The 23695-nt window shown below is 41.2% G+C and overlaps 1 protein-coding gene across 13 annotated transcripts in view; it reads left to right on the top strand.

Annotated features, from left to right (window-relative positions):
* Window positions 1–23695, top strand: part of NFIA (nuclear factor I A) — a 358382-nt gene that overhangs the window by 276428 nt on the left and 58259 nt on the right. For 7 of the 13 annotated variants that reach the window (XM_074906098.1, XM_074906097.1, XM_074906090.1 and 4 more), the window contains exon 6: window positions 2256–2383. In XM_074906098.1, coding sequence (XP_074762199.1) covers window positions 2256–2383 — 128 coding nt within the window. Of the gene's footprint in view, window positions 1–2255; window positions 2384–19771; window positions 19811–23695 lie in introns of all 13 variants that reach the window. The other 6 variants (XM_074906089.1, XM_074906088.1, XM_074906091.1 and 3 more) reach the window with 1 other exon arrangement.

Below are 23695 nucleotides of genomic sequence, written 5' to 3'. Positions count from 1 at the left end.
TTTCACTTGTGGCAGAAGAGAATTTGGAGCCTATCGAGATGTGCCACTTTGTCCTAGCAGAAAAGTCTTAAGATAGACTTACAGGCACTCTTTATTGTAAAGAGTGTTACCTATGAGACTAACATCTTTTAGGACCTTGGCCTATAATGCATTCTGGTTTTCATCCAATATTTAGAAATTTGTGACACAGCCTTTGGAAAACTGAATTGTTAATGTAGATGACTACATGGTCTGATTTTGATTTTGGCTTAGATGCTGACTATCTAACAAGGATATTTTTTATTTTTCACCTTTCACTGCAACCATCCGTAAGATTAGATTTATAAACAAGCCTAGTCACTCTCGTAGTCTTGAACACTCTTAAGGAAACAGATTGATTTTTTTTTTCCCCAACAGCCAAAATAGATCACTTATTTCAAAGACATGACAAGAAAGTCTTAACTCCAGCCCAGGGTTCTTTTACATTTTTATCTCAGTCTGCAGTGCCACCAGCTTTGCCATAAGCAAATATACATGTAGAAAGTCTCTATAGTTTGAATATAGCTGGTTTTATTTTTAAAAAAATCTTTAAAGAGAGGTTCTTAGCAAAAAATTCTTAAGTTTGTAGTCGTTGGAAGAACATTCTACATCTTGCATTTAGTGCGCACATGATGAAGCTTGGTGACTACAGTTCCCATTACACATCAATTAAAAACTTTGTGCTCTTTCTTTTTTGCTTGTAAACTGCACACCCTACAGTGTTCATCATTAGCACCATTCTCAGGTAGAATTTACTTGTGAGACCAGAAGCAAAAAAGTGAGGTTATTAATGTTACTTAAGAGCTCAGTTGTTGCTCTTCTATTCTTCAGCAAATAGCTACCACTGATAAGGAGCTAATTATAAACAGCATGGGTAGTTAATAACTTGGTAATATGTTTGTTTTCCTCTCATTAGGCTGTTCCCAGTCAGGAAAAAAAAATATTCCTTAAATACACAGACTCAGCAGAATTATCAGGCGGTAATTATATTGTATGCACACAATTTCCCCTATTGACACATAACAATTCTCTAAATTAAGGAATGGCCAAACCTGCATTCCACGCATACCACAAGACTTATTCTTCCTGTTTCTCACAAACTGATTTTGCATACCCGCCAGCTCCTACCTGTGCAGGGCTTTGGGTGGGGAGCTGCGGAGAGGCTGCAAGTTTTAAACCAATAGAAATTGCAGTGGAATATTTTATGTCTGTTAAATATGTTCCCTCTATACAGAGGACCGTGTTCTTGAACGCCTTAAGCCTTAATAGAATACAGATTTGGTGAAAAAAGTGAGCTGACCCAGCCTTGGAAAAGTACTTAGAAGAGAAATTCTCGGTAACGTCCCCACGCAATCTGTGCAACTCATTATAGAAAATAGAGCCAAGCTAAGTGTCTTTGGCTTTGGGATCCTCTCCCTGCAAAAATACTGGAGTCTGAGTCAGGGGCCACCAGAGACCACTGAAAGAGCTCTTCTGTCTCTTGAGCCTTTGCTTCAGGAGGTGTGATATATCACAAGGGAATCCTCTAGTACGGACCCTGGCCAGAGATAGTTGGGGGCTTTTTATGCTTGGCGGTGTAGAGTTGCAGAGTAAAATGCTTATAACTGTAGGAGAACATGAACATTTAAACCCAGGATGGATTCTTCCATCATTCACTTGTCTACGCTTCTTGTTATAGGACTGAAGTCTGGGTTAATTTAATGGCTACGGTCAAAAGATTGAAAATACAAATTTGAACTGATAAACAATTTGTCTTTCAGTATAAGCTGTGGAAAAATCTGGCAGTTGAAATAAGTCTTGTGTGACATTACCATATTCATTCAAGTTGCAAAAATCACGCAATACAAATTAAATTCTAGCCTTTTTATTTATCTCTGTGTGCTTTGAAAAACGTCCTGCTTTTTGATCTGTGAAAGCCTAAATGTTGAACTATCTTCTAGTTAAACTAATGCGTGTTTAGGGGTTCAGCCTGGACTCTGTGATAGGCTGTTTTGTATCTCACAGAAAGAAGCTTAGTCATTGGCAAGGAAGCAAATGAGAATCAAAAAGTGGATGCCGGGAGGTTGGGCAGGCAGGATGGCTGTGCCATCATACCTTCCCCTTCTCAAGGCCCTAAATCTGTCATAGTTTCCATAAGCAAGTTAGTCTCAAGCAAGGCTAGCAAGATATGTCCCAACAGAAGTGCCTTTGTTCCTTTCCATACATACGGTATTTATTATGTGTTTTTACTTTCTCAGCTCTACAAAACGTCTCAAATCTGTGGAGGATGAGATGGACAGTCCTGGTGAGGAGCCGTTTTATACAAGCCAAGGGCGCTCTCCGGGAAGTGGCAGCCAGTCAAGTGGATGGCATGAAGTGGAGCCAGGTAAGCCACGGCTTTCAGGAGCCCGAGAACGTGACCTCCAGTTGCTCTGTTTTGTTATCAGAATATACTGAATGCTGTATAGAAAGGTGATCAGTTCTAAACATCTTGTAACTTCTGAGAAAACGTCAGTCTAATGAAAATATTCTAGTGGTTTTATTGCTCCTGCAGCTGTGAATGTTTCTGTAGTGTGTCATTTCTGTATTTTGGCCAAATATCTGAAGTATTTAAATAATGCAGCAAAATAGAGGTGGTCTTTTTCTGTCAAAGTGTCCAGATTCAATTCTGGGGTAGTGGTGACAATCACTTCGCAAAAAGCAGTAACTGTCTGGGCTGTGCCCTACAGTTATACTGTTTAAATAGATATTCCTAAACGTATATAAGGTGGAAGGACTTTTCAAGCATTATGCAACACTTACATGCTCACTTAGCAATGACTTTTAAGAGTTTTACAGAAGGACTTGTTTTATTAATCTGTAATACTATAAAGTGTGATTGGAGGCTTCATATCAGCATAGATATCACTGGACGTTACACTTCATAAGGTTTAGGAAGCAGCTCTTCTGCCTCTCAATTTTTGTGTGTAATCTTTCTTGTTGACCATCTTTTGGGTTATGTTATGTTACATACTTTACTGTCCATTGATCACTTATCCTCAGATCATCTGGGTGCTTAATACTATTGCAGATATTTTTCTGGGTCAGTGCTACATGCATAGGTGAAGCTAATGCCTCAATTTTGCTTACGGCTAAATAATCAAGTATTTATCGACAATAAAAATAACAGAAGTCTTATTTGTTAGATGAAGGCAAGCAGGGCTTTCTTCTTCAGCCTCCCAGAATATGAGAAGGCCCTCTAAACAGCCCAAAGGATCTTTCGCAATATGTACTTTTTTTTCTTTCTTGTTTATTTGGATTTAAAGTAGTATGTTTTTGTTTTGTTTTGAAACAACACATGCTTGTCCAGGGCACTGTGTATAATGAACTGTAGAGCACAGAAAAGTAAATTCAACCTGAACAGCATTAAAATCAGTTCTGTGGGCACTTGGCCAGCCACCTATATCCTTCATCATGTAGGAAACATACCCACAGCTTTCTCTGGAGACCCTGTCAAACAGCTGTCCTTTACAGCATGCCCAGAAAGTCACCAAATTTGGGCTATTCCAGACTGGGAGGGGACTGATTCCCGCGCCTGGGAGCCCTCGGAGGATCCCCTGCCAGCTGCCCTCTCTCCTCTAATGAGGAGGAGCCAGCTTGTGGGCCCTTATTGACTGCAGATGTGGCACTTTGGCAGGAGGAGAGGGTAGACCTGCAGGCAGACAAGTGCCAGGCTCCCTGTGACTGCCTTGCCGCCGCCATCCCCAGGGCTCTGGTGTTTTCAGGGAGGTGTCCTGCTCGGTAGACACCAGGGGCTGTTTCCTCCATCAGCTCCAGGCTCCAGATGATGTAAGGCAGAGCTTCACCTTGTACTAAACTAGCCTGCTCATGGAGCGGCAAAAACACGAACAAAACCTCAGCGCCCGTTGAAAGGGAGAGATCACAACCTCCTCTGCAGACACAGATGCCTAAAAGCTGACTGGGTCACTGCTTCTACATCATTGTCAGCCTGGGGGTTAACTCCCCCCAAAGTTTGGGGTACTCTTTGTTAATGACAAATGTTCTCCATTCGTGCAATAGCCAGAGGTTGGCTATTAATTTTGCTGTCGCTTCTGGTGGTTTTGCCCACATGTGGTCACTACCTCTGTCTCATCCAAGTCCTGACTAGATGGTGGCACTGAGCTGCTGAGCTGGACAAGAGAAGTACCTAGAGCATTACACCTCCACCACGCCTGGCACCACTAGGTGCCCATCATGAAGAAGCACAACTGCCCCTGTCAAACTTCCAGAGGTGCTCAGAAAGACAAGAACAAGTCAGAGAAGAGAAGGTTCTTCCTTCCTCGTGACCTTCCTCACTTACTACAGAAAAATCCCAGATTCTGCTTAGTCTTGCCTGTAAAATGGCAGAAAATCACCTTGCAACATCAGGGACTCAAGCCAGGTACCAACCAGATATAGCTCAGATTCACCAAGCTATCTATCACTGTCACAGCTATGAAGAAAAAAGGGCTTTATCTTGCCTGTGTGGGATGCACTTTCAAACCATCTTTATGCTATATCCACGCAGCCCCACCCCAATACTTCTGCCATGGCTTTCCAGCAGCCTGTCCTCTGAATTCATTGCCTCAGCTTCTCTGTAGAACAGGGTCACTGCAAGAGCACGGCTGGCAGAGGGATTACCTAAAGAGCCCCAGCTCATCAGTGGTGAAGGACAAAGCACTACTGAAGTGTCCTTCCATGCCAGGGCAACAGTGGCATGTCGCTGGCACAAGGTGCTCCCCCCTGAAGGACACATCCTGCTGTGGCCTGTGCACAGTGCCCTGCCTTACCTCAGATATCACACCTGGGGCTGGTATTAACATCTGGCCCTTTGTATTTGACATAGGTGCTTTATCTCCAGAAGTGTAAAACCTTTTGTGAGTCTTCAATGGGGCATCTGCCTAGAAAATAGATTGGTCATCTGAAAGCCGTACAAATGATGTTAACATCCCCTATTACCTGGTGGCTGACTGCAGCGTTCCTCTCTGAGAGGGGAGTTTTGGAGCCTGGACCTGTTTCAGATCCATCCTTTCCGATGTCTCTCCTCTCCAGAAAAAGACCTTCCCATTTATTTAATCTACAGTCAAAATGATGGCACAGCTTTAACATACAGTAATCTCCGAGCTTCAGTATTTTTGTTTTTTCTCAGTGAAATTCACAGTAGAAGTTTAAAGACTAAAACCATCTTTTTGTTTGACTTGGCATTTTTTCCATGTGGTTCATTTTATGCTGCGTGGGATAATGCAGGTATCAACGGTGCAGAATGATGCTGGTTCGGAAGGCAGGCTGAAGTTTTATCCTGTGCTGGCAGAGCAGTGTAAGCCAGGTTTCCAAACTCCATAATTAAATCCTGTCCTTTGGGTTACCAGCCAAACAACGGGAGGAGGAAATCAGACCAAGGAAAGGAAGCTTAGACTTGTCTGTGGGATGGCTGTTCTGGCTGGGAAGGAAAGTTCAGAGAGGAGCCAGCAGCCAACCTCCCAGCCCAGTAGGATCCACACCAAAGATAATAATATATCCTTTGGCTTTATTGCCTTTGAGTAGATTGCTTCCTCACAGGAGATTTAGATTTATGCAGAGATAGCTTCTTGGCCTATATGCCTTGACAGGTTTATGGGAGCAAGAGGATGAATATTCTGTCTGTGTGTGTTGCATTTGCTTAATTCTGAGGTGTGCACATGAGAAAAAGTGGGGACTCAAACACAGGAGCAGGTGTGAAGCACCCGTATGCTTATGCACATGTAGAGACAGAGGGAAGTGCTTGTGGCACGGAGACTAGGAGAAGGTTGCAGAGAAAGGTGCTGCCTGGGACAGTGCAGGCAAATTAGATCTGCATGAGAGGGAGACTGGAGAAATGTCACACTTGAAAGGGAGCACGACATGGAAGAGAAAGGGAAAATGAGGAGACAATTTTAGACTGTACAAAAGGGAAAAAGTATATAGGGGAAAGAAAAAAAAAAAAAAAAAAAAACCAAAACAAATGCCAGGAAAACAAAGATTTGACTTCCTAGAAAGGAAATATGAAATGGAATATGTGAACTCCTCTTAGAGAAAGAGAGCACTCCAGGCAGAGGGTTATTTACCGCCAGCCGTGACTAGTCACTCTACATCTGTCTCCATTTTTTTCTCTTGAACAAATTCCCTTTTTGGATACTTTCTTCCTGCTTTGCTTCCCTGTGATTGCCCCTGTAAGTGGTCTTTGGAGGGCAGGCTGTATACTCAGAACATATGTGCAAACTGGCAGGAGAACAGAAGAGGACAAAACCACTCTGTGTGCTATTTAGATTAGGCAGTGGATGCTTCCCCTGTGCCTACTCTTGGGGTCTCTGCTGCGTTCACAATACGGGCTGCACCTATTGTCCATCCACAGGCCTTCCTCTGCGCTTTTACATCCTGGGGCCCTGGGGTGGGAGCACCCTGACGTCTGTCTCACATGGAAACTTTGCTGGGTGTAGATCCTACATCCTTCACCCAGCAGCCACGTGACCTTTCCATTCCTGGCATTTCAGACCCATAGTAATGAGTGGAGGACTCAGCCTTGTGGGTTTTTTTGCATCTAGATACTTCTTGCAGGCAAGGATAGAGCACCCTCCTTATACGTCAGATGTGACAGCCAAAGCAAAACCCAACATTAATTCCATGTTCCTTGTATTCCTTGAGTCTCACATCCATTTACCTGCACTCGAAAGCTCCCGGGGAGCTCTCAGGCCTAAAAAGGCTGGAGTCTGCCAGAAAAGATGAATTTCCTTTCACAACAGGAAGGCTTAGGAAGTAAAACAAAGCAGACATGTAGTAAATTACTTCTGCTTTTCAAATACCTTTTGCGGTATCCTCCTTACCATTACTTTATCTCAGCACTTTCAGTACATAACTCTTGTTAACCGAGAAGAAGGGCAAGAGAGGATAAAGATGATGTTAGTAAGAAAATAAGGCAACATCACACTGGCTTTGAACTCATGTACAAAGCTGGCCCGTGTTCAGTTCTGTGGCAGCTCTGCTTGTAATGGGGGCAAGCCATAATTACAGGTATAAGTTTTTTAATTCCATAATAAGAGAAGATTGAGTTAATGCATATCAGTATTCCACTTATGCGTTTTTTTAATGCATTCTCTTGATTCAGTCCAGGAGTAATATTCACATTGTGCTCTGTCAGTCATTTTGTAGTGTAGCATATGGATGGTATTTGCCAATTCTGTTTCTATTGTATTTCTACAGGGTGGCATGGAAAAAAAATGTTTAAGATGCAAATTTAGAGTATCTTATTAGTTTCTTTACTTAGATCTTCCTGGTACTTCTATTTCTACAAGTTAGTTTGGTCCCTAGAGGACAGTAATCCCAGGCAAGGTACATGTTTGTACTCCTTGCACTTCCTGAGATATCTGAAGGGACAATTAGCTCTGCTTCAGTTGTGGTCCTGAGCAACTAACAGCACTGCACCCATCTGCAAAATGAATAGAGCTCTGTGGTCCCTTTTCCACTGAAAGACTGATGGGGCTTTTCATACTGTGGTCATCCCCCTTCCCTTGCCCCATCTCCACCCTGGCTGTTCTGCTGCTGGTCATGCTCTGCTAGGCTCTTGTGTGTCTTCACCTTGAAAACCCCAGGAACCAAATGAGACTTTCAGGGCAAAAATCTTAAGGAATTAATAATACCACTTGCACTGCATGACTGAAAGACATATTTACAGTTCCAGGGGCTCATGAAGTTGATAATATTATATGAACCTGCAGTAAGCTAGAGAGCTCCCTGTTAGAGTGCTGGACACGTCTTTGGTAGTAAAGATGCTATTAAAGTCAGCCTCATGATTGCTCACTACACTACTCAGGCTAGTGCTGCTTGTTCTCATGTCACCATCTATGGGACTGTCTGAAAATAATTTCTGAGTAATTTCTATGCAGCTGAGGAGCTGAGATCCTATTTTGGAGTATTTCCCTGACCAGTGACAGTGACCCCTAACTTAACAGTTACATGTTTCTCCCCATTGCTGGTTGTGGAACAACCACACACAGGCAACTGGTCCAAACTCTTGTATCAACAACCCTTTTCTTAAATCTGGCATGGGCTTTCTTCTTAGCAGATTCTCAGCACGCAAAAAAAACTTCTTCTCCATATTTACTAAGAAACTTTTATTTATGCCTTACACATCAGAAAGCCTCATTCAGGCATAGATCAGATGACCACAAGAGTTTGTTTTCAAAGTCTGTTTGGAATTATATCTTGGAAATGCCAGAGAAAATGGTCTAAGGGAGATCCTAGTTTGTGTTTTTTATGCATTTTTTATGCCCTAAACACAGTTGTTGCCTGGAACTACCTAGAAGATGAAATAAGTATCGTATGTCCCAGCATCAGTGATGCAGACTGCATCTGATCTGTCCTCAGGCAAAAGGTCTATGGGCTCATCAAAAGACTTGATGCCACACACTAACTCAGAGCTCAGAGAAGTTTCCAATGATTGTGCTACATTGCTGCCAACGAGTGAAGGGACTGCCTGTAGAAAATATGATGAAAAACATGAGAACCATGTATTATACAAAATAAGGAATAGAGAAATAATCCCTTTTTACTGGGAAAACATTCAACTTTAGACCTGGAGTATTCAATATCAAATAATTCCCTGGCACTACTTTACAGTGATTTGCTGTAGTGGGCAGTTTTCATGGGATCGTAACTAGACACAGGAATCTTGTGATCTTTATTAATTTCCTTAAACTGAACTGTTTGGATACTCGTAGACCTATTTCAGAAAGACAAAACCAAGGAAACATCTCTTTTCCTTAGACCGGAGGAGGTCTACGTCCAGGAACCCTGCCAATTATATTTACTCAGTATTTCCCAGATGTGACATTGTCTTGCCCTCCAATTCTCAGTGTGTAAAGAAAGGTCAGACAGCACACACACATAACCATTAAGATTGTACCTGCCTTGTGCAGTAGCTTCATTACATACCTTGACACATCTATCAGCAGGCACCAGTGCCATTTTTTCCTCCATTGCACTTAATATCTTAAGACAGCAGGAACATTTCACAACCAGACAAACCTCCAGCCCACGGCATAGTTTGGCTCTTCGAATGGGAGGTCAGAGGCAGATCATGTTTCTCTGGTGGCCAGAACACTTCGGTTTACAGCAGAGAGAATTTCATCAGGCTAATTTGTGCCCTTAAGCTGAAGGGATGCCATGAGTGGTGTGGCAGACAGAACCTGTTGCCTCCCAGGTTCTTGCAAACTTCCACTGTTTTCTCTGAACAACTTTTTCTGAGCTTTGTTAGGCTGTATACTGTGACTAGGTCTCCTTCTGCTGTTCACTCCATCCCCCTATTGCCATTCCGACCCGTGCTTCTTCTCATCTCCAAGGCTTTATACAGTTTCCCACATTTCTCCCCACTCTTACAGAGTCTTCCAACATCTGTGTTCTGCCACATCCGAGAAGCAGAGCATGCTTGGGCCTGTGCTGCCTTTCATGCCTCCATTACCGGTACATGGAATTAAACACAGCCCCAAAACAACTGGTTTCAAGTGAACAGGTAGATGCCCGAAGCCAACCGTATGATGGGAGCATACTTCAAGGAACTCCAGCTACTGCAGAATACAGAGCTTTTCTTAAATGTCTTTTTGCTTTCATAGAGTCCATGTGTTTCCTTATCCCTGCTCTCTGCATTACAGTATCCCATCAAAACACAAGCTGCCCAGTGGTTTTCAAGAACATAAGATTTTTCTTTTCTTCTAAGAGCAATAACACTTATCAACTTTTACTGAAATACCATATCAGCTCCTTGTCACTGGCAGTCTACAGTTCCTGCCGCTAAAAGTTTAATGCATTTACAGGAGCACTTAGGCATCAAGACTTTGATATCACAATCTGTTAGTCACAGGTGCTACATGATAGGTTTGTGTTAGCACATTATAGATCTTTTATCAGATACTGCACAAAATGTGTGTGTTTCTCTGCCAGGCAATCAGAATCAGACTGCTGCATAGTTGATGAGTTACTCACCAATATAAGTTGTTGTTTATTTTAAACAGAACTTTTCCAGAACTGCACCTTAATGGATAACTAAACTTGAATTGGTCAAGGCCACCAAAGATCAAGAACTTAATGTGAGCCAGGATAAATGCAGCAGGTCAATAGTGGCGCTTTGAGCATTGTCAGTCTTTTGCAATAGCATTCATCAAGTCAAATGATTAACACTACTCGTTTGCTGTAACAGACATAGTCATTTTGACAGCAAATTACCACTGGATCAATAGCTCAGCTTTTCTTTGGCATTTGGTGTAGTAGCATGAGACCTGTGACAACATGCCATGCTGCTGGCATTACTGTCTCAAAATCATGGAAGGAAGTTGGAGGTGGGAAAAGAGCTACTGACTGAGAAGTCAGTTCAGATTGAAAAGGCCTAGATGTTTTCACATCCCTCAAAGGCTTTTTTTTTTCCCAGACACTGGACAACATGACAGACTTGGCCCTGAGATTCAGCCTAAACTGTACTTTCCATTTTTAATAAAATTAATAATCCCATGCAAGTGTTAGAACACATGCCTCAGCTTTGCTGTAATCCCCTGAGGAAAACATCCCTTCAGTATGGTCCCAGAGAAGTCAGTCAGTCAATGTTGTGGCTCTGCTTCTTGCATCTAATTCCAGATGTCAGGAAATGCATCATTTAAAAATGGGTATGGAGCTGTAGGAGTTCTCAGTTTAAAAAAATGCAGAAAGTGTTTCACTCTAGATGCCAAATTAAAGCTGTGTTTGCGACTGGCCTGGTGCTAGCATCATCCATACATACTGTTTTAACTGATTCTAACAACCAAGTTAAAAGCAGATCTTCTGTGTGCTGTGAGAACCGTAAGATCACCTGAGCTATTTCTGACTCCGCACACAATTAGCACTATCTGAATCATTTTTCAGATTGATGGGAAAGATTTAGCGTATGGAAAACTACTCCCTGACAAAGGTTGGAACAATGCAACGGGATTCCTGTGATGGGAGTGCTCTGTTGGTTGTCCGCGGACCTAACATTCTTCAGACATCGTTGCTAGCTGAGCCGTATCCTGCCACCCCTTCTCTTTAACATATACACATAAGGCAAAGACAGTGATATGGTTTGTGCTTTGACACCAAGAGAAAATTATAAGCTTCCTTAGTATTGGAACAAAAGAAGACACTTTCTCCGTCCTTTTAGAGGTGAGCTTTGAAGGACAGAAGCACCCCGTGTTTGAATATGGCTGTGCATTTCTTGCTGATTTGGAGTCTGTCAAACGTGAATCTTTGTGAGCTTCAGATGGGTCTCCTCTGATGCAGTTATCCTTGAAGATCATCTGATAGCGCGGCATGGGACTGTTTAATTGCAAAATGGGATTAAACACATTGAAAGCATTGTACCTGTCTTCCAAAAGTTGAACTAGTTTTCTTGTTTGCTTCTGGGACCAATTCAGGATGTTGACTTGGATCTATAAACTCTTCTATAGATTAGATCTTGGTTAGGAAATGGACTGCATTCCTTTCATGTGCTGTCTTAGCAGTTGAGATCAGCAGACTTGCGTTTTTCTAATGTGTTTGGGAAGCAGAAGCAATATTTTATCTCCTGTGGTATGCTGCTGGTACAGAAATGTTCAGGCTTATTAATTCTTCAGGACACAGGAAAAGTCTTCATCACCTGTGTAGGCAGTCATGGGAAAGGACCCACTGCAAAGACTGCATTGAACTCTTTTTTTTTTTTTGGAGGCAGCTGGAAAATATTAGTAGTCTTCAGAGCCAATACACAGTACATATTGAGAGCCAGTAAATGATGCATATTATTGCAAATTCCTGTGCACTTCTGCATTTTATAAAACAGATAACTAAAATACTCACCTAGCCAGATGAGTTCCCCAAGGGATACACATTTCCAAGTAGAGGACAAATCAAAAACACAGAACAGAACACAAATTAGCCAAATAGAATGGCTAAGTGGTTGAAACAAATGGTTTTAGGATCACTGAGTAAGGACCATGACCTCCTTTTGCATCAGTCAAGGCAACTGTGAAACTTTGTGAAAGAAGCTCACCACAAAACAGATGCTGGGCTATCTTAGGTAAATAAATTACCAAAAAACAATAATAAAAAACTCCCCTACACATTTTACAAAGCACAGCTGTGTAAATATTGCATGAGACAGGGGAGAGGGGGAGAGATGTAACATACACCCTTTTTTATGCAGACGTTCTGCTCTGGGCACTGTTTATTAACATTCCCAGTACAACCATCACTCCACTGCGTAGCACACAGTGCGGCTACTGTACTCCGTGCACACGTTTTGATCTTTGCTTTAGAGGAGAAAACAGGCTTTATTTTAAAGGAAACATTTTCACCCAAAGTTAAAATGTGCAATAAGAGGTGTTAGGGGACAGAGAGAAGATGGTGCAGGGCTGGAAACAGGAAGCAGACCGTATTGCATCTTTTTTTCATTTCCTTTCCCACACTGTGTCTGCCACACTGACTCTAGACATTCCCCTGGTTCTGCACAAAGTGAGAAGCAATCCTGAGACCTTAATTTCATTGAGCTGGATATCTACTGCAGTTTTGCTGTTTCTCAGCTGCCAGGCACAGCACATTCCAACCTACAAAAACTGTGGATCTGCCCACAGAGAAGAAAAAATGGCTCTTCTCTGAAGAGACTAGGCTAGACTGAAGACTCACCTAGCCCAGTACGCTGTCTCCGACAAGAGCTGGTGGTGGACACTCAAGGAAAGAATACAACATCAGGACAGGCATCCAGTGATGCTTTTCAGAGCACAGCCTCACAGATTTTGGCAGCAAACAGCTTGGGTTCACGAGCCAGAGGCCCTGTTTGCATCTTTATGTTTGACAGCCTTCAGTGGACCTTTCTCTCAGAGATGTGCCTCGGATGTTTTTAACTCAATCTTTATTTCAGCCTCCACAACATCCCGTGGCAGTGAGTTCCAGTTTTACTTGGTGCTGCGTAAGGAAGAACCACTTCTTTTGCCTGTTGCCTGATCACTTTGCTTGATGCTCCATAGTGGTTTGGTTTTGGTTTTTTTTACTGCCAGAAGTAGTGAATAAATCATTCCCTGGTTACTTTCTTTCAAGTTAAGTGCTGCCCCAACACTTAGACTGCAGCAGTCAGTGAGCATAGGAAAGCAGAGAAATCTGTCTGGCAGCCTGTTAGCTCAGGTAACAATTTGGCTGAGTGGCTGCAGAGCCATCCTATACCTCCAGGAATGTATATGTGCTGTGAGAGCAGCTGTGTTGTTCACCCGAAGTGGGTAGTCTGTAACCTTGACCCGTAACCCCAGAGCTTACGGCATGAATGCAGTGCTACTCCATACAGCCGAGCCCCGCTGGAGGGACTAATAAGGACACTGAAGCCTAAATGAGGGATGCTGTTTAAGTACTCTCAATTTTCTTCCATTTTCCAGCTCCACAGAGACTTAAAATACAGCAGTGTCTTCATCTAGTGTGTATACTGGCCAGTTTTATTCTGATTTCACTGCTGTCTTGCTCAAAGGAGAGCAGGTAATCTATAGCATCCTCCACCTCTGCTTACGCACACCGCTCTTGCACAGCCCTAGTGAGATCATCCTTTCTGCTATTCTCTTATATCAATGGTTGCTACCTTTTTTTAGTGTGATATACACCAAAAAGCATAACATAAGAGATCTGGTGGCTAAAATTAGCCCGAAAATTATAGGCTGTTTTACTGGTTTGTGCATAGTCTTCATTTGCCTTGCTGGGATTTTCGTGCAGATCTTTGAACCCCCAGAAACCAACAAAGAGATGGTACCTGCAGTCTTCATGTCCAAGAGCAGCACTCCTGGAAAGAACGGGACGGTTTTATATCAGCACGGGCTGGAGGCAAAGTCTTAGGTTCCACTAGAGGAGGGAAATACATTTTGTTTTAAAAGTGGGGATTTACAGTCAATGAGGTTTGAAAAATACAAAAGTCTGGACTTTCTTTGTACTTAGTGTAACATCCCGTTTTATTACAGCAGCCCACACAGGAGTATTATCTGGGATGCAGTACACTAATGCACTACCTTGCTCTGAACAGGAGAAAGCACTTTGGATGTAGTCCAGATTTAACCCTGTCGTAGGGATTGCCTTTACTGTCAACCGAAATAACAGCAAATGAAAGTAAAGCATCATCCTGACTCTTCCTCTGAATGTGGCCAACCCTAGGTGTGAGGTGCATCTCTGAAGCAACAGTCGTTCCCACTTGTTTCATGACCGCTCTGCCTCACTCTGCCCTTTCAGTCCTTACAACCTACATCTCTTTTCCATTCTTTGAGTGAAAAACTGCTCGGCCACACCTAACCTAAACATGCTGTGCAAGGAGCTGCTTCTGACTGTCAAAGTAAAGGTTTGACATCCGACATCAAATTGATTCCTGAAAAGAGTCCTGTCATCCAGGCAGAATTGAAAATTCTGGCCATTTGGAGATTTTAAAAATTAAAAGATCCCCCAAACAGCTGTACTTCTCATGCAAATCCCTAGCCAAATGGGAACTTGTAGATATTAAATAAATTGTTTGCTCTCTGTTAAAAAATGTTCAACTAGCAACCCAATAATTTGGGGGAGACAGGTTTTAAGAGGGCAAAGATGTCTTACGAACAACGTTTCTCCCATGTCCTGTGAACTATAGCGCTATTGGGATTTTACAGTGCTATTTCTCTTGCTTTTGCCAAGAAAGGTTGGACCAGATAATCCTTGGGGTCCCTTCCAACCTGGTATTCTACAATTCTGTGATTCTCTACTCTTGCAGGATTTTTCTCTTTAATGTTAAGTGGAAAACCCCGCACAAAAACTGGCACTTAATGCAGAGTAAACAGTGGCAGTGACTGAATAGAAACCTGATGTCAAATATACAATCACCCTGGGAAAGTGAAAAATCCATTGCTTTCTCATCTCTTCTAGTTGTTGCCTTCTTAAGTGTATTATTCATAAAATTAGCGATTTAAAAATGCACAGAAACATTATTTTTTATATTCATAGCGTCACTTTAAAAAAAAATGGTTAAAAATCGATTTGCTGGCCTCTTGGGGAAATGCTGTAATGTTTTTGGCTGTCTCCTACTTTCTGCTGCCAGCTAAAAGTACCATCTGGCTTGTTTAGGGCCCTTTTCCATATCAGGTGCTTCCAAAATTCTCCCCAACCAGAGGATTGTTTCATTGGGTTGCTTTGCCTGCTGAGGCATGTGTCCTGGGCTGGGAATCCTACTGCTTCTGTTCCCTGCCATCTTGCTGACGGTGGTGTGTGTATGTTTGGGCACAGATCTTGCTGCCTCTCTCCCGAGGACATTTGCATCATTGTCAGCTGCACATATTAAATTGATATGCAGGGCTCAGAAACATGTATCCCGTCTTTTGTCCCTTTGTTTGTGCAATTGTTGTGGTTTTAATTCTTCTTTGACACCTGGAATATCACAAAGCTGCTGATAATCTGTTGGCTACTAAGGGAAATGACATTGATAGAAGGATAATGTGTGTCAGACTTATATCTAGATAATTGCAGACACACCCCGAACCCTCACAGCTCAGGGAATGAATATCCTAAATTCGTTATTAATTTGGAGAGTCATATGTGGCAATTGGCTGCGGTGTCATCCTCCCGCTGCAAGAGTCACTTGCAAGGGATTTTAAAAGCCAGTTTTGGTTAATTCTGCATTGCTGTGTCGAGTTATGCCTAACACGAGTCAGTTTTGGTATGTTCTTGCTGCCATTTCGTGGCAGTGTGAGGAGCTGTAACAAAATGGGGTTGATGTCCTAACTCCACACTGAAGGAAGCTTCCCATGTGCCTTCGCCTGCACAGGCGTAAGATACCAAGAAGATGAGGACTGATGCACTATACGTGGTACCAGTTGACGGTGACACCTCCTCCTCAGGAATCTTTGTTTTTCAAATTTGCTGTTTTACTTAGAAATAGAAATCTACCCCTCAAAGGATTTATGAGTAGATTTGAAGTATTGTAGTTGCTAAGTATAGACTTTTGATGTGATCATATGGAAAGACGGAGCATGTTTTGAAATAGATACTGCCGTAAGCTGTCTTGTCCTATTTCTAAACTGATCTGTGCCATACGCTGCTGACTTTTCCTGTCCATCCATTAAAAAGTGAATTATGAAGAGTGCTGAGACAAACAGATAGTAGTTTAACCTTGTTAGTAAATATCAGGTAGCTGATATATACTGCTAGAATGTTACATCACAGCCTTTCTCTTCAATATAGGTTTATGAAATTATCTTGTTACTATATAAACTGCCTTTGCCGTGTACATTCTTCCAGAGGTTTATTGTTCTTTGTGTGTTGGCACAGTAGCATGACTCCGAAGAGTCAGTTCACGATGCGGTGAATTTTAAAGACTTGGGAGATGGCCATATCTATTTTTCAGCAAAGGAATGAAAGCTGCTTTTTTTTTTTTTTTTTTTTTTTTTTTTTTCCCCAAGGTATTAAAAGTTTCAAAAGATGTGCTGAAATGAAAAGGAAATAATAACTAAAGACTGGATGGGAAGTAGTGCCTCAAAGTACTGACTTTGTTTCTTTGCTTGTTTCCCCCCAAATCTTAATATTTTAAGTACGAGTTAATATTTTAAATCAAATAAACCTGTTTTGTAAACTAGTAAGATACTTGAACTATATCACACATTATTCATTTATTTTTGTGTGAGTGCAATAAAAATTTTACAAGCTGTAATCTTGTTCTTTTAATAGAGAGAAAACTATGCAGAATATGTTGCTTAGAGTATTAGATAAGCTACAGTGTGTTAATCAAATATTTTTGTGATATGAGGGCAGTTGAGAAAACAGTACAATTTTTGCTAATGGCACTGGTAAGTAAACGGATCTATCATTACATTGTCATGAAAAGTGACATTGAGCAGAAACACCCTGCCAATCCCTAGAAGATAAGTATTTAATGTAATTAGACAGACACTGTCTCCTTTGTTGAATGTAGCATTAATCACCCAGAGAAGTCCAACTTTATATGAAATGGCTTTTTCTGATATGTCTTTGTATTAGAAAGCTTCTTACACGGTTTTGTCATGATGATATATTTGAAAAAATGACTGCTATAGCTATACGATTTTCCTCATGACATATCTTGCTGTTCTGTGTTCCATAATATATATTTTTTTTTTAATTTAGCAATGTTACATTATATAGTCGTGACTTGTTTCTAAGTCTAGAAGCCTACATGAATTTGGAGATGAACCTCTCTGAAACAGTTAATGCATTCAACTTATGAAATATAAAAGAAACACAAATAGCTTCCATTATGTTCTTCACTTCTTCCTATGTGGTGTTAGCACAGGTTCATTGTTACAGCATAAGCAAAATGTTTCTTGCCTCAAATGCTAGTTCATAATACCACACACACAAAAAATAACTTCTTTCTATGAAAATCTCATTGTTAAATCGATGAAAAATGTTGCCCCCTTCCAGAATTCATTGGCACTACATTTTTTTTTAATTTTTTTTTTTTTTTCCTCCTCTGTTGCTTGTAATTTGTACTGTGAAATGCTGTCTGGTTATGAACTGGTATCAACTTGAATCAGGGCACAGCTGTGTCTTCCCACCTTCTCAGTGGGCTGAGGGCTTTGAAGGGAAAGAATAGGGTTTAGTCAGAGATGACAGCGGACTTCACCGAGTAACAGGTGGAGGTCAAGTCAGTTTATTTGTTGGGATGAACAGAGTGCAGAGATGAAAAATCTTTGCCATAATAAGGTTTAGGAAGAAAATGCTGACTAGTCTAAGCTTTGATTCCAGCTGACAGATCCTTTTCTAGTGTTCATTACTTGATTTCACAGTTCAGGCAATTTTAAGAGGCTTAAAATTATATTTCTGCTCTCCTCTATAAAACTTTTCGATCACTTTCTAATTTTTGCTTTAAGTAAAGTTACAGGGACTCCCTAACATATATCACTCCTGCCTTTAGACTCTTGCAAAGTCAAGATGCCATCAAAAATGTAAGGATAAGCTTTTTTTTTTTTTTTTTAGACCTCTACTTTTACTGATTCTTTTTATAAATGAAGTAAAAATTTCACACGTAGGCACCAATTTGATTAGAAAATTAAAACTTCAGAGAAACTCCCATGAAAAGTGGATAGTAAAATAAGCACGATGCTTAAGAAGTCCCTGTTCCTGTCTGGGCGTAGGGGATTTTTATGTGACGGGTAGCAGCGTTAATGAAGCTACGCCACCGCAGCGTGCTAAGTTTCAATCACCAAGTGCCGGTGAGCCATGCTCCATCCTGAAAGGGAGTCACAGCAAGACCCCAGATAATCAGAGCAGAACGTCCTGACATTGGGTAGCAGTGCTGGGACTTGGATGACCTGTCGGCACCGTTGCATATCAATGCAGCATCACAAAGGGATTTCAGAGGGCTGAGCTGCGAGCGGGTGGATCTCTCCTAGGTTAGCCTCCTGCCCTTCCCCTGTGCCAGCTGCTGGGAGGGCAAGGTAGGCATTTCTCCTTTCCCGCCCCTTTTTCTTCCACCACCACCACCACCACCACCTGCTTTCTACCTGCTGGAGTGGGCAGAATAGGAGTATCTTTAGCCATTTGCTAAAATCTTCCCCCTCAGACTTTCTATTACTTCTGCATTCATTCTTTGCAGGAAGAGGAAACTCACTGGTCAAACCCTTGGACACCAGAATAGTTGCATGCAGTTTCCCAGGGAGCCAGATAGCTCTAAAGCTTCCCAGTGAGTGACAGTTTCTCTCTTCTATTCTTCTGAAACATGTGTTTTACACATATACTGAAAAATGTTAATATCAATTTACAGCCAGATTCTTGCTTTTTTTAAAGAAAAAAAAAAAATATATATATATATATATATAAAATCTCCCAAGTATATACACTTAGAGCACCTCAGCACACATGTCACTTTTTTACGTAGGAAAAAGTGTTGGATGCTCTTATACACATAACATCGTTGGGCTTGAAAGCTGTTAGCTCATTCAGAGTTAGTGGCAAGAACACTGGACTTGCCAGCACCAAACTGTGAAACCTTTTTTGTGTGACTAGTAGAAATCTTATGGGGGTAGAAATCCAAAAAAGGGGAGGAGGGGGGGTGTAAATCTGTGCATTGGGATTCGAGTATCTTCAATACCATGATTTCAACTTTGTCCTAGAAGTCCTTGAATCACAAATCGTTGGTGGCTGGGAGAGTATTTTGGAGAATTATCACAGTATGCTTTCCCTGGTCTTTTACTCTTTTCTAGGCATCCATTAGTTACCACTGTCAGAGAGAGGATACTGGGCTAGGTGGATCCCTGTAATCTGATTTGGCATGGCTATTTTTCTGTGTTCCTAAGCTCATGAGATCAAGTTATGTAGGATTATTTCATAATGCCAGAGCAGCAGTTTCTGAGGTTCGACAAAGCTATCTAGCAAAGTGTCTAATAAAAAGAAAAATCCTGTCCCATACTGTAGCTTTCTTGGTCCAGTGAAGCAGCATCCTCATGCATACAAATCTTCTAAAGTTGCTTCTGATAGCTCCCTCTGTCCTTTCATTTTTGTAAGCTAAAGTGCCATTTTCCTTTTTACAGCTTAATTGAACCTAAACGCACCCATTTTCTGCAATGTGGTATTTTGGTAATTTTACTATTTGCTTGTAAGTTTTCCCTTAAGCAAACTGAAAGCTTCCCCTTTATCACTTCACTGGGCCAAGATTTCACACAGTATCCTGCTTGCTACAAAATATGATAGTGTTCTCTCTCACCTTGTTTCTTTTTTCTTCTTTTACTTTCTTTTATAAAATTAGGATATCTAAGAAACCCCGAACACCGTGGAGCACTACATGGTGGGTGTGCTTATTCAAACAATGCCAATGCTCTTGTTCTCGGTGCACAGACATTTTGTGTTGGTTGGGGGGGGATGCACCAGCTGTCCCTCTCGTGGGGGTTCTGGGGTGTCTAGTAAGGAGAGAGCTTGTGCTGAGCACTTTGCCAGAGTGACAGCACTGGAGGGAGCGCTGACATGTTACCTCCGCCCTTCCCGTGCCTGTTTTCATGAAACTTGCAGGGCCTTTTCCCCTGCGAGCCCTCTGCCTCTCTGTCAGGTGTCTCTTAAATTGCTCAGTAGATGAGAGAGGTGTTGGGCACATCACAGAAGCAGACCTGCAGGCAGCATGGTCGTATGCGGCTCCTCTGGAAGTGATGCCAAAGCCAGACTGCTGTGCTCTGCCTTCTCTGCAATGGGAACATTTTTCCAGGGGGGGTTCTTTGTTCCTCCGAGAATCCTAAAGCCATTGGGAATGGAGAAAAACGATCTGCTCTCACCTGCCTGAGAGGCGATTGTTGGAAAGCAGTTTAAGCCTCCGGTGCCTGGGAGCTGCCAAACCTTCCCCAGGAGGTGCCGGGGGCAGGTGCAGGGTGCCAGGCCAGCGGGCGCTCACCAGCGTACAACTGGCAGTGGGCACTTCCCAGTCAAAGAGCACCGCAGCTGTAGGTCAGCTACAAATTATTTTTTGTGTTACGGACAAATGAGATGACTGTTCAGTCCCGTGACTGTCAAACCCAGGCAGTCATATGGTAAAAATACCAAGAACCACTGGGTAGCAATACATAACAGTTCCATGAGTACACTCTTGACCTGTCAAATTATAAATCCATTTCAGTTTGCTACGATGCACATGAATTCAGTTTGCAACTCTGTCTTTCTTTGGAATAATGTATAAACTCTTCACCTTAAATTGTGCAGAAATCAGGTGACTTTACAGTACATGGTAAATTACCTGAGCTATTTTCAATCCTGACCACAGCTCTTTTATTAATTAAAACATATGCTCAATGGCAGTGTATACTGATTAAGTCTTCAAAACCAGTATTAACACAAAACTTAGTCTTGTCATCATAAAAGTCATTTAAAAACATTACCATGCAGTAACTGAGGTCACAGGTCGAAAAAATCTGCATATTTACCCATCTCCATCTCATGCCTTTGGCGTTTAGCGGCCATCATTATTAAATATAGACTGGATAACCAATGATCTTTTGATGACATGCAAATAATCAGCAAATGATTTCTGAGAAAATAAATTAAAAAAAAAAAAAAATTTGACTCCATCCTCTCCAGTTACTAAAATTCCCTTTAGTATCACTTGCAATTTAGCATCCATATGCATCTCAGGAAGATATAGTTGAAACATAAATCTATTCTGGGTCTTTTACTTGCAAAAATATCATACCTCAGCTATAATCATATGCAAAGACTTTTTAGAGGGCTTTGTAAATGCCATCCAAATTTATGATGGCATTTTTTGCCTTACAGCTATAGATGTTCCATCCCCAAAGCACCCACATAAAGGTATATTCTCCTATGGATGGCTGCAGTTTGTCCCTGCTGCTATATCTAATCTGCCAAGTATGCTGAAAAACTCTCAAATAACATTTGAAATGAAACAAATGTAGTCATGAATTTTAGATGAGATGTCTAAAGACGTCATTAGAAAATTTTTTTTTATTCTTATTACAATATATATTTATACAATGCAAAATTATACTGAAACTAAATCAAAGGGAAATAAAGGGAAAATCGAACTGTTATCTTGCTTTTTATTACACTTCTTATTAAAGTTTTTAAATATAAAACTCATGAAATTATATCTTGAAGAAATTGGTAATATGTCGAGCACTAGTTTATTAGTTATTGAAAGAACCACTTGGGTGACAAAGCAGGAATGAAAGCTAACTTAGGAGATCTAAACCAATGCAGATGATGCTGTAAACATAAACAGATAAAGTAATACGTTCTACGGGAACATTGCATCAGACAATTTAAGGCAGATTTTAATGGGGTAGGATTTTAAAATAATGGTGAATATTGCAGTACTTGGTTTTATGATTCCGTAGGCAAGATTTTCCATCAGTATAAACTCATATTTCTCCTTTGTAAACGGAGCAGTGCTCATTTACAAAGGAGAAATTTCAACCTTCTTTTTCTTCAGTGACATCAGAATTTTGATTCTAACTTGAATTATCATTTTTGGCTAAAAATTGCTGAGGAGTCCAAAAGCATTTAAAACCTAAAGCCATTGAATCCATTTAATGCGCCTTTGGCACCTCTCTCTCTCAGTCCTTTTTGAACATTCTGGTCCTCATTTTAATCAATCTCTTTTTATTAAGTTCTTTGGCTCATTTACTTGTACGTGCATTTGCTTTATTTTATTTGGAACATTTCTTTTGTAGTGTCTTGAAAAAGAGTTGTGACATTTCTTTTGGATAGCTTCTTAAGTATCTGGCAGTCACCTATGATACGATGTTGATGGGTACGGATAGATTAGCTCTGTTTTCCTGATGATCTGTCAGATGTCGAGTTCTGAGGAAACTGGTTGTGTGTGTTGGTGATGCATATGCAGTAGTTTGATAAGTGGATAGAGGGGGAGCTTTCATTTTTCTTCTGTGAAATCACTGTTTATTAAGCTGGATTTAGTCTTGTGAAGCGAGGTACTCACTGGCAGGTAGTTAATCAGTGATCATGGTAACTCAGAATGCGACCAGGGGAGCAAGTATCCATTCAGAACGTAGCAACTAAAGAGCACTTCATTAGGATGAGTGATTTCCATCTGTGTTGTATTTTGTGTATACTGGAGCAACTAATACAGTAAACTGATGGATGGCAGTTAGTGTGATCATATCTCAGCTGATGACAAATAAAGTTTGCTCAGCACTAAGTAGAACAGACTTACTATGACTGACAGTAGTATAGCCATCAAAATTTCAAGAAGCTTGAAATTAAGAATTCCCCAGGAAAAAAAAAAAAAAGGCAGCTGATCAGCATTTCTGTTGATACTGATTTCAGTGAAATTGCTGGAATAATTTGCACAGGAGGATGAAAATTCCTTGAAAAATTCTTCCCATATATCAGTTTTTTCTTCAACAGCCAACCTGTTTTTCCGCATCATCTATTTGTTCTGCATGTTGTTGAGTTCATGGTCCACCTGGTAATATCTGAGCTTCCGTGATTCCTTCTCATAGTGTCCCTTGAGAATGAAGACCCAGACCATATTTTATTCATAGCTTTTGTTATGAAATCTCCATCAAGAGTCTAGTGGCAGAGAACTACTGGGAATATTGGGGTAATTCTCCAGAAGTCATCTTTGGGGATGAATACTAGCTGGTCTACCAATGTAGCTAACTTGAGATGGAGTTATTGTTTAAGATGTGTGCAGTCAGAATAATGTTGGCATTAATCAAGTGAAATTGGATGGATATACAGATAAAGTTGCAGATACAGCTATAGATTTGGAGAGAAGGGGAATTGTTCTCCTCTTACACTGCTGTGACTCCATTCACTCCATCAAAGTTAATCCTGATTTCAGTACCTCTGTTAGTAAGGTGAATAGGTATATGGAAAATAGGTTCACAGGTATTTATTTGTTCTGGGAAGGATTTGTGCATTCAACTCTCACACATCATTTTCTGGTCCATTTAAATATATACCAGCCTCATACATGAAAATTTGAAGATCTTTAGCTGTACTCAAGGAAGACTCTTATGTGGTGCATTTCTAGTACTGGCAAATATAAGGAGGTAGAGGAATTAAAACCATCACAATGCTCCAGTGCCCCTTAGAAGATGAGGAACATGAAGTATTCCTGTGCATTCACTGATTAAACTTGGGCTGGAGGTTTGCGAAGTGCAGAGTTGTGGAAAGTCTTACTGCGGGACTTCAACATCCGGCCAAT

The sequence above is a fragment of the Athene noctua genome, chromosome 5 (genome assembly GCF_965140245.1).
Source record: "Athene noctua chromosome 5, bAthNoc1.hap1.1, whole genome shotgun sequence".
Lineage (NCBI taxonomy): Eukaryota > Metazoa > Chordata > Aves > Strigiformes > Strigidae > Athene > Athene noctua.
This window is presented reverse-complemented; position numbering and strand designations above follow the sequence as displayed.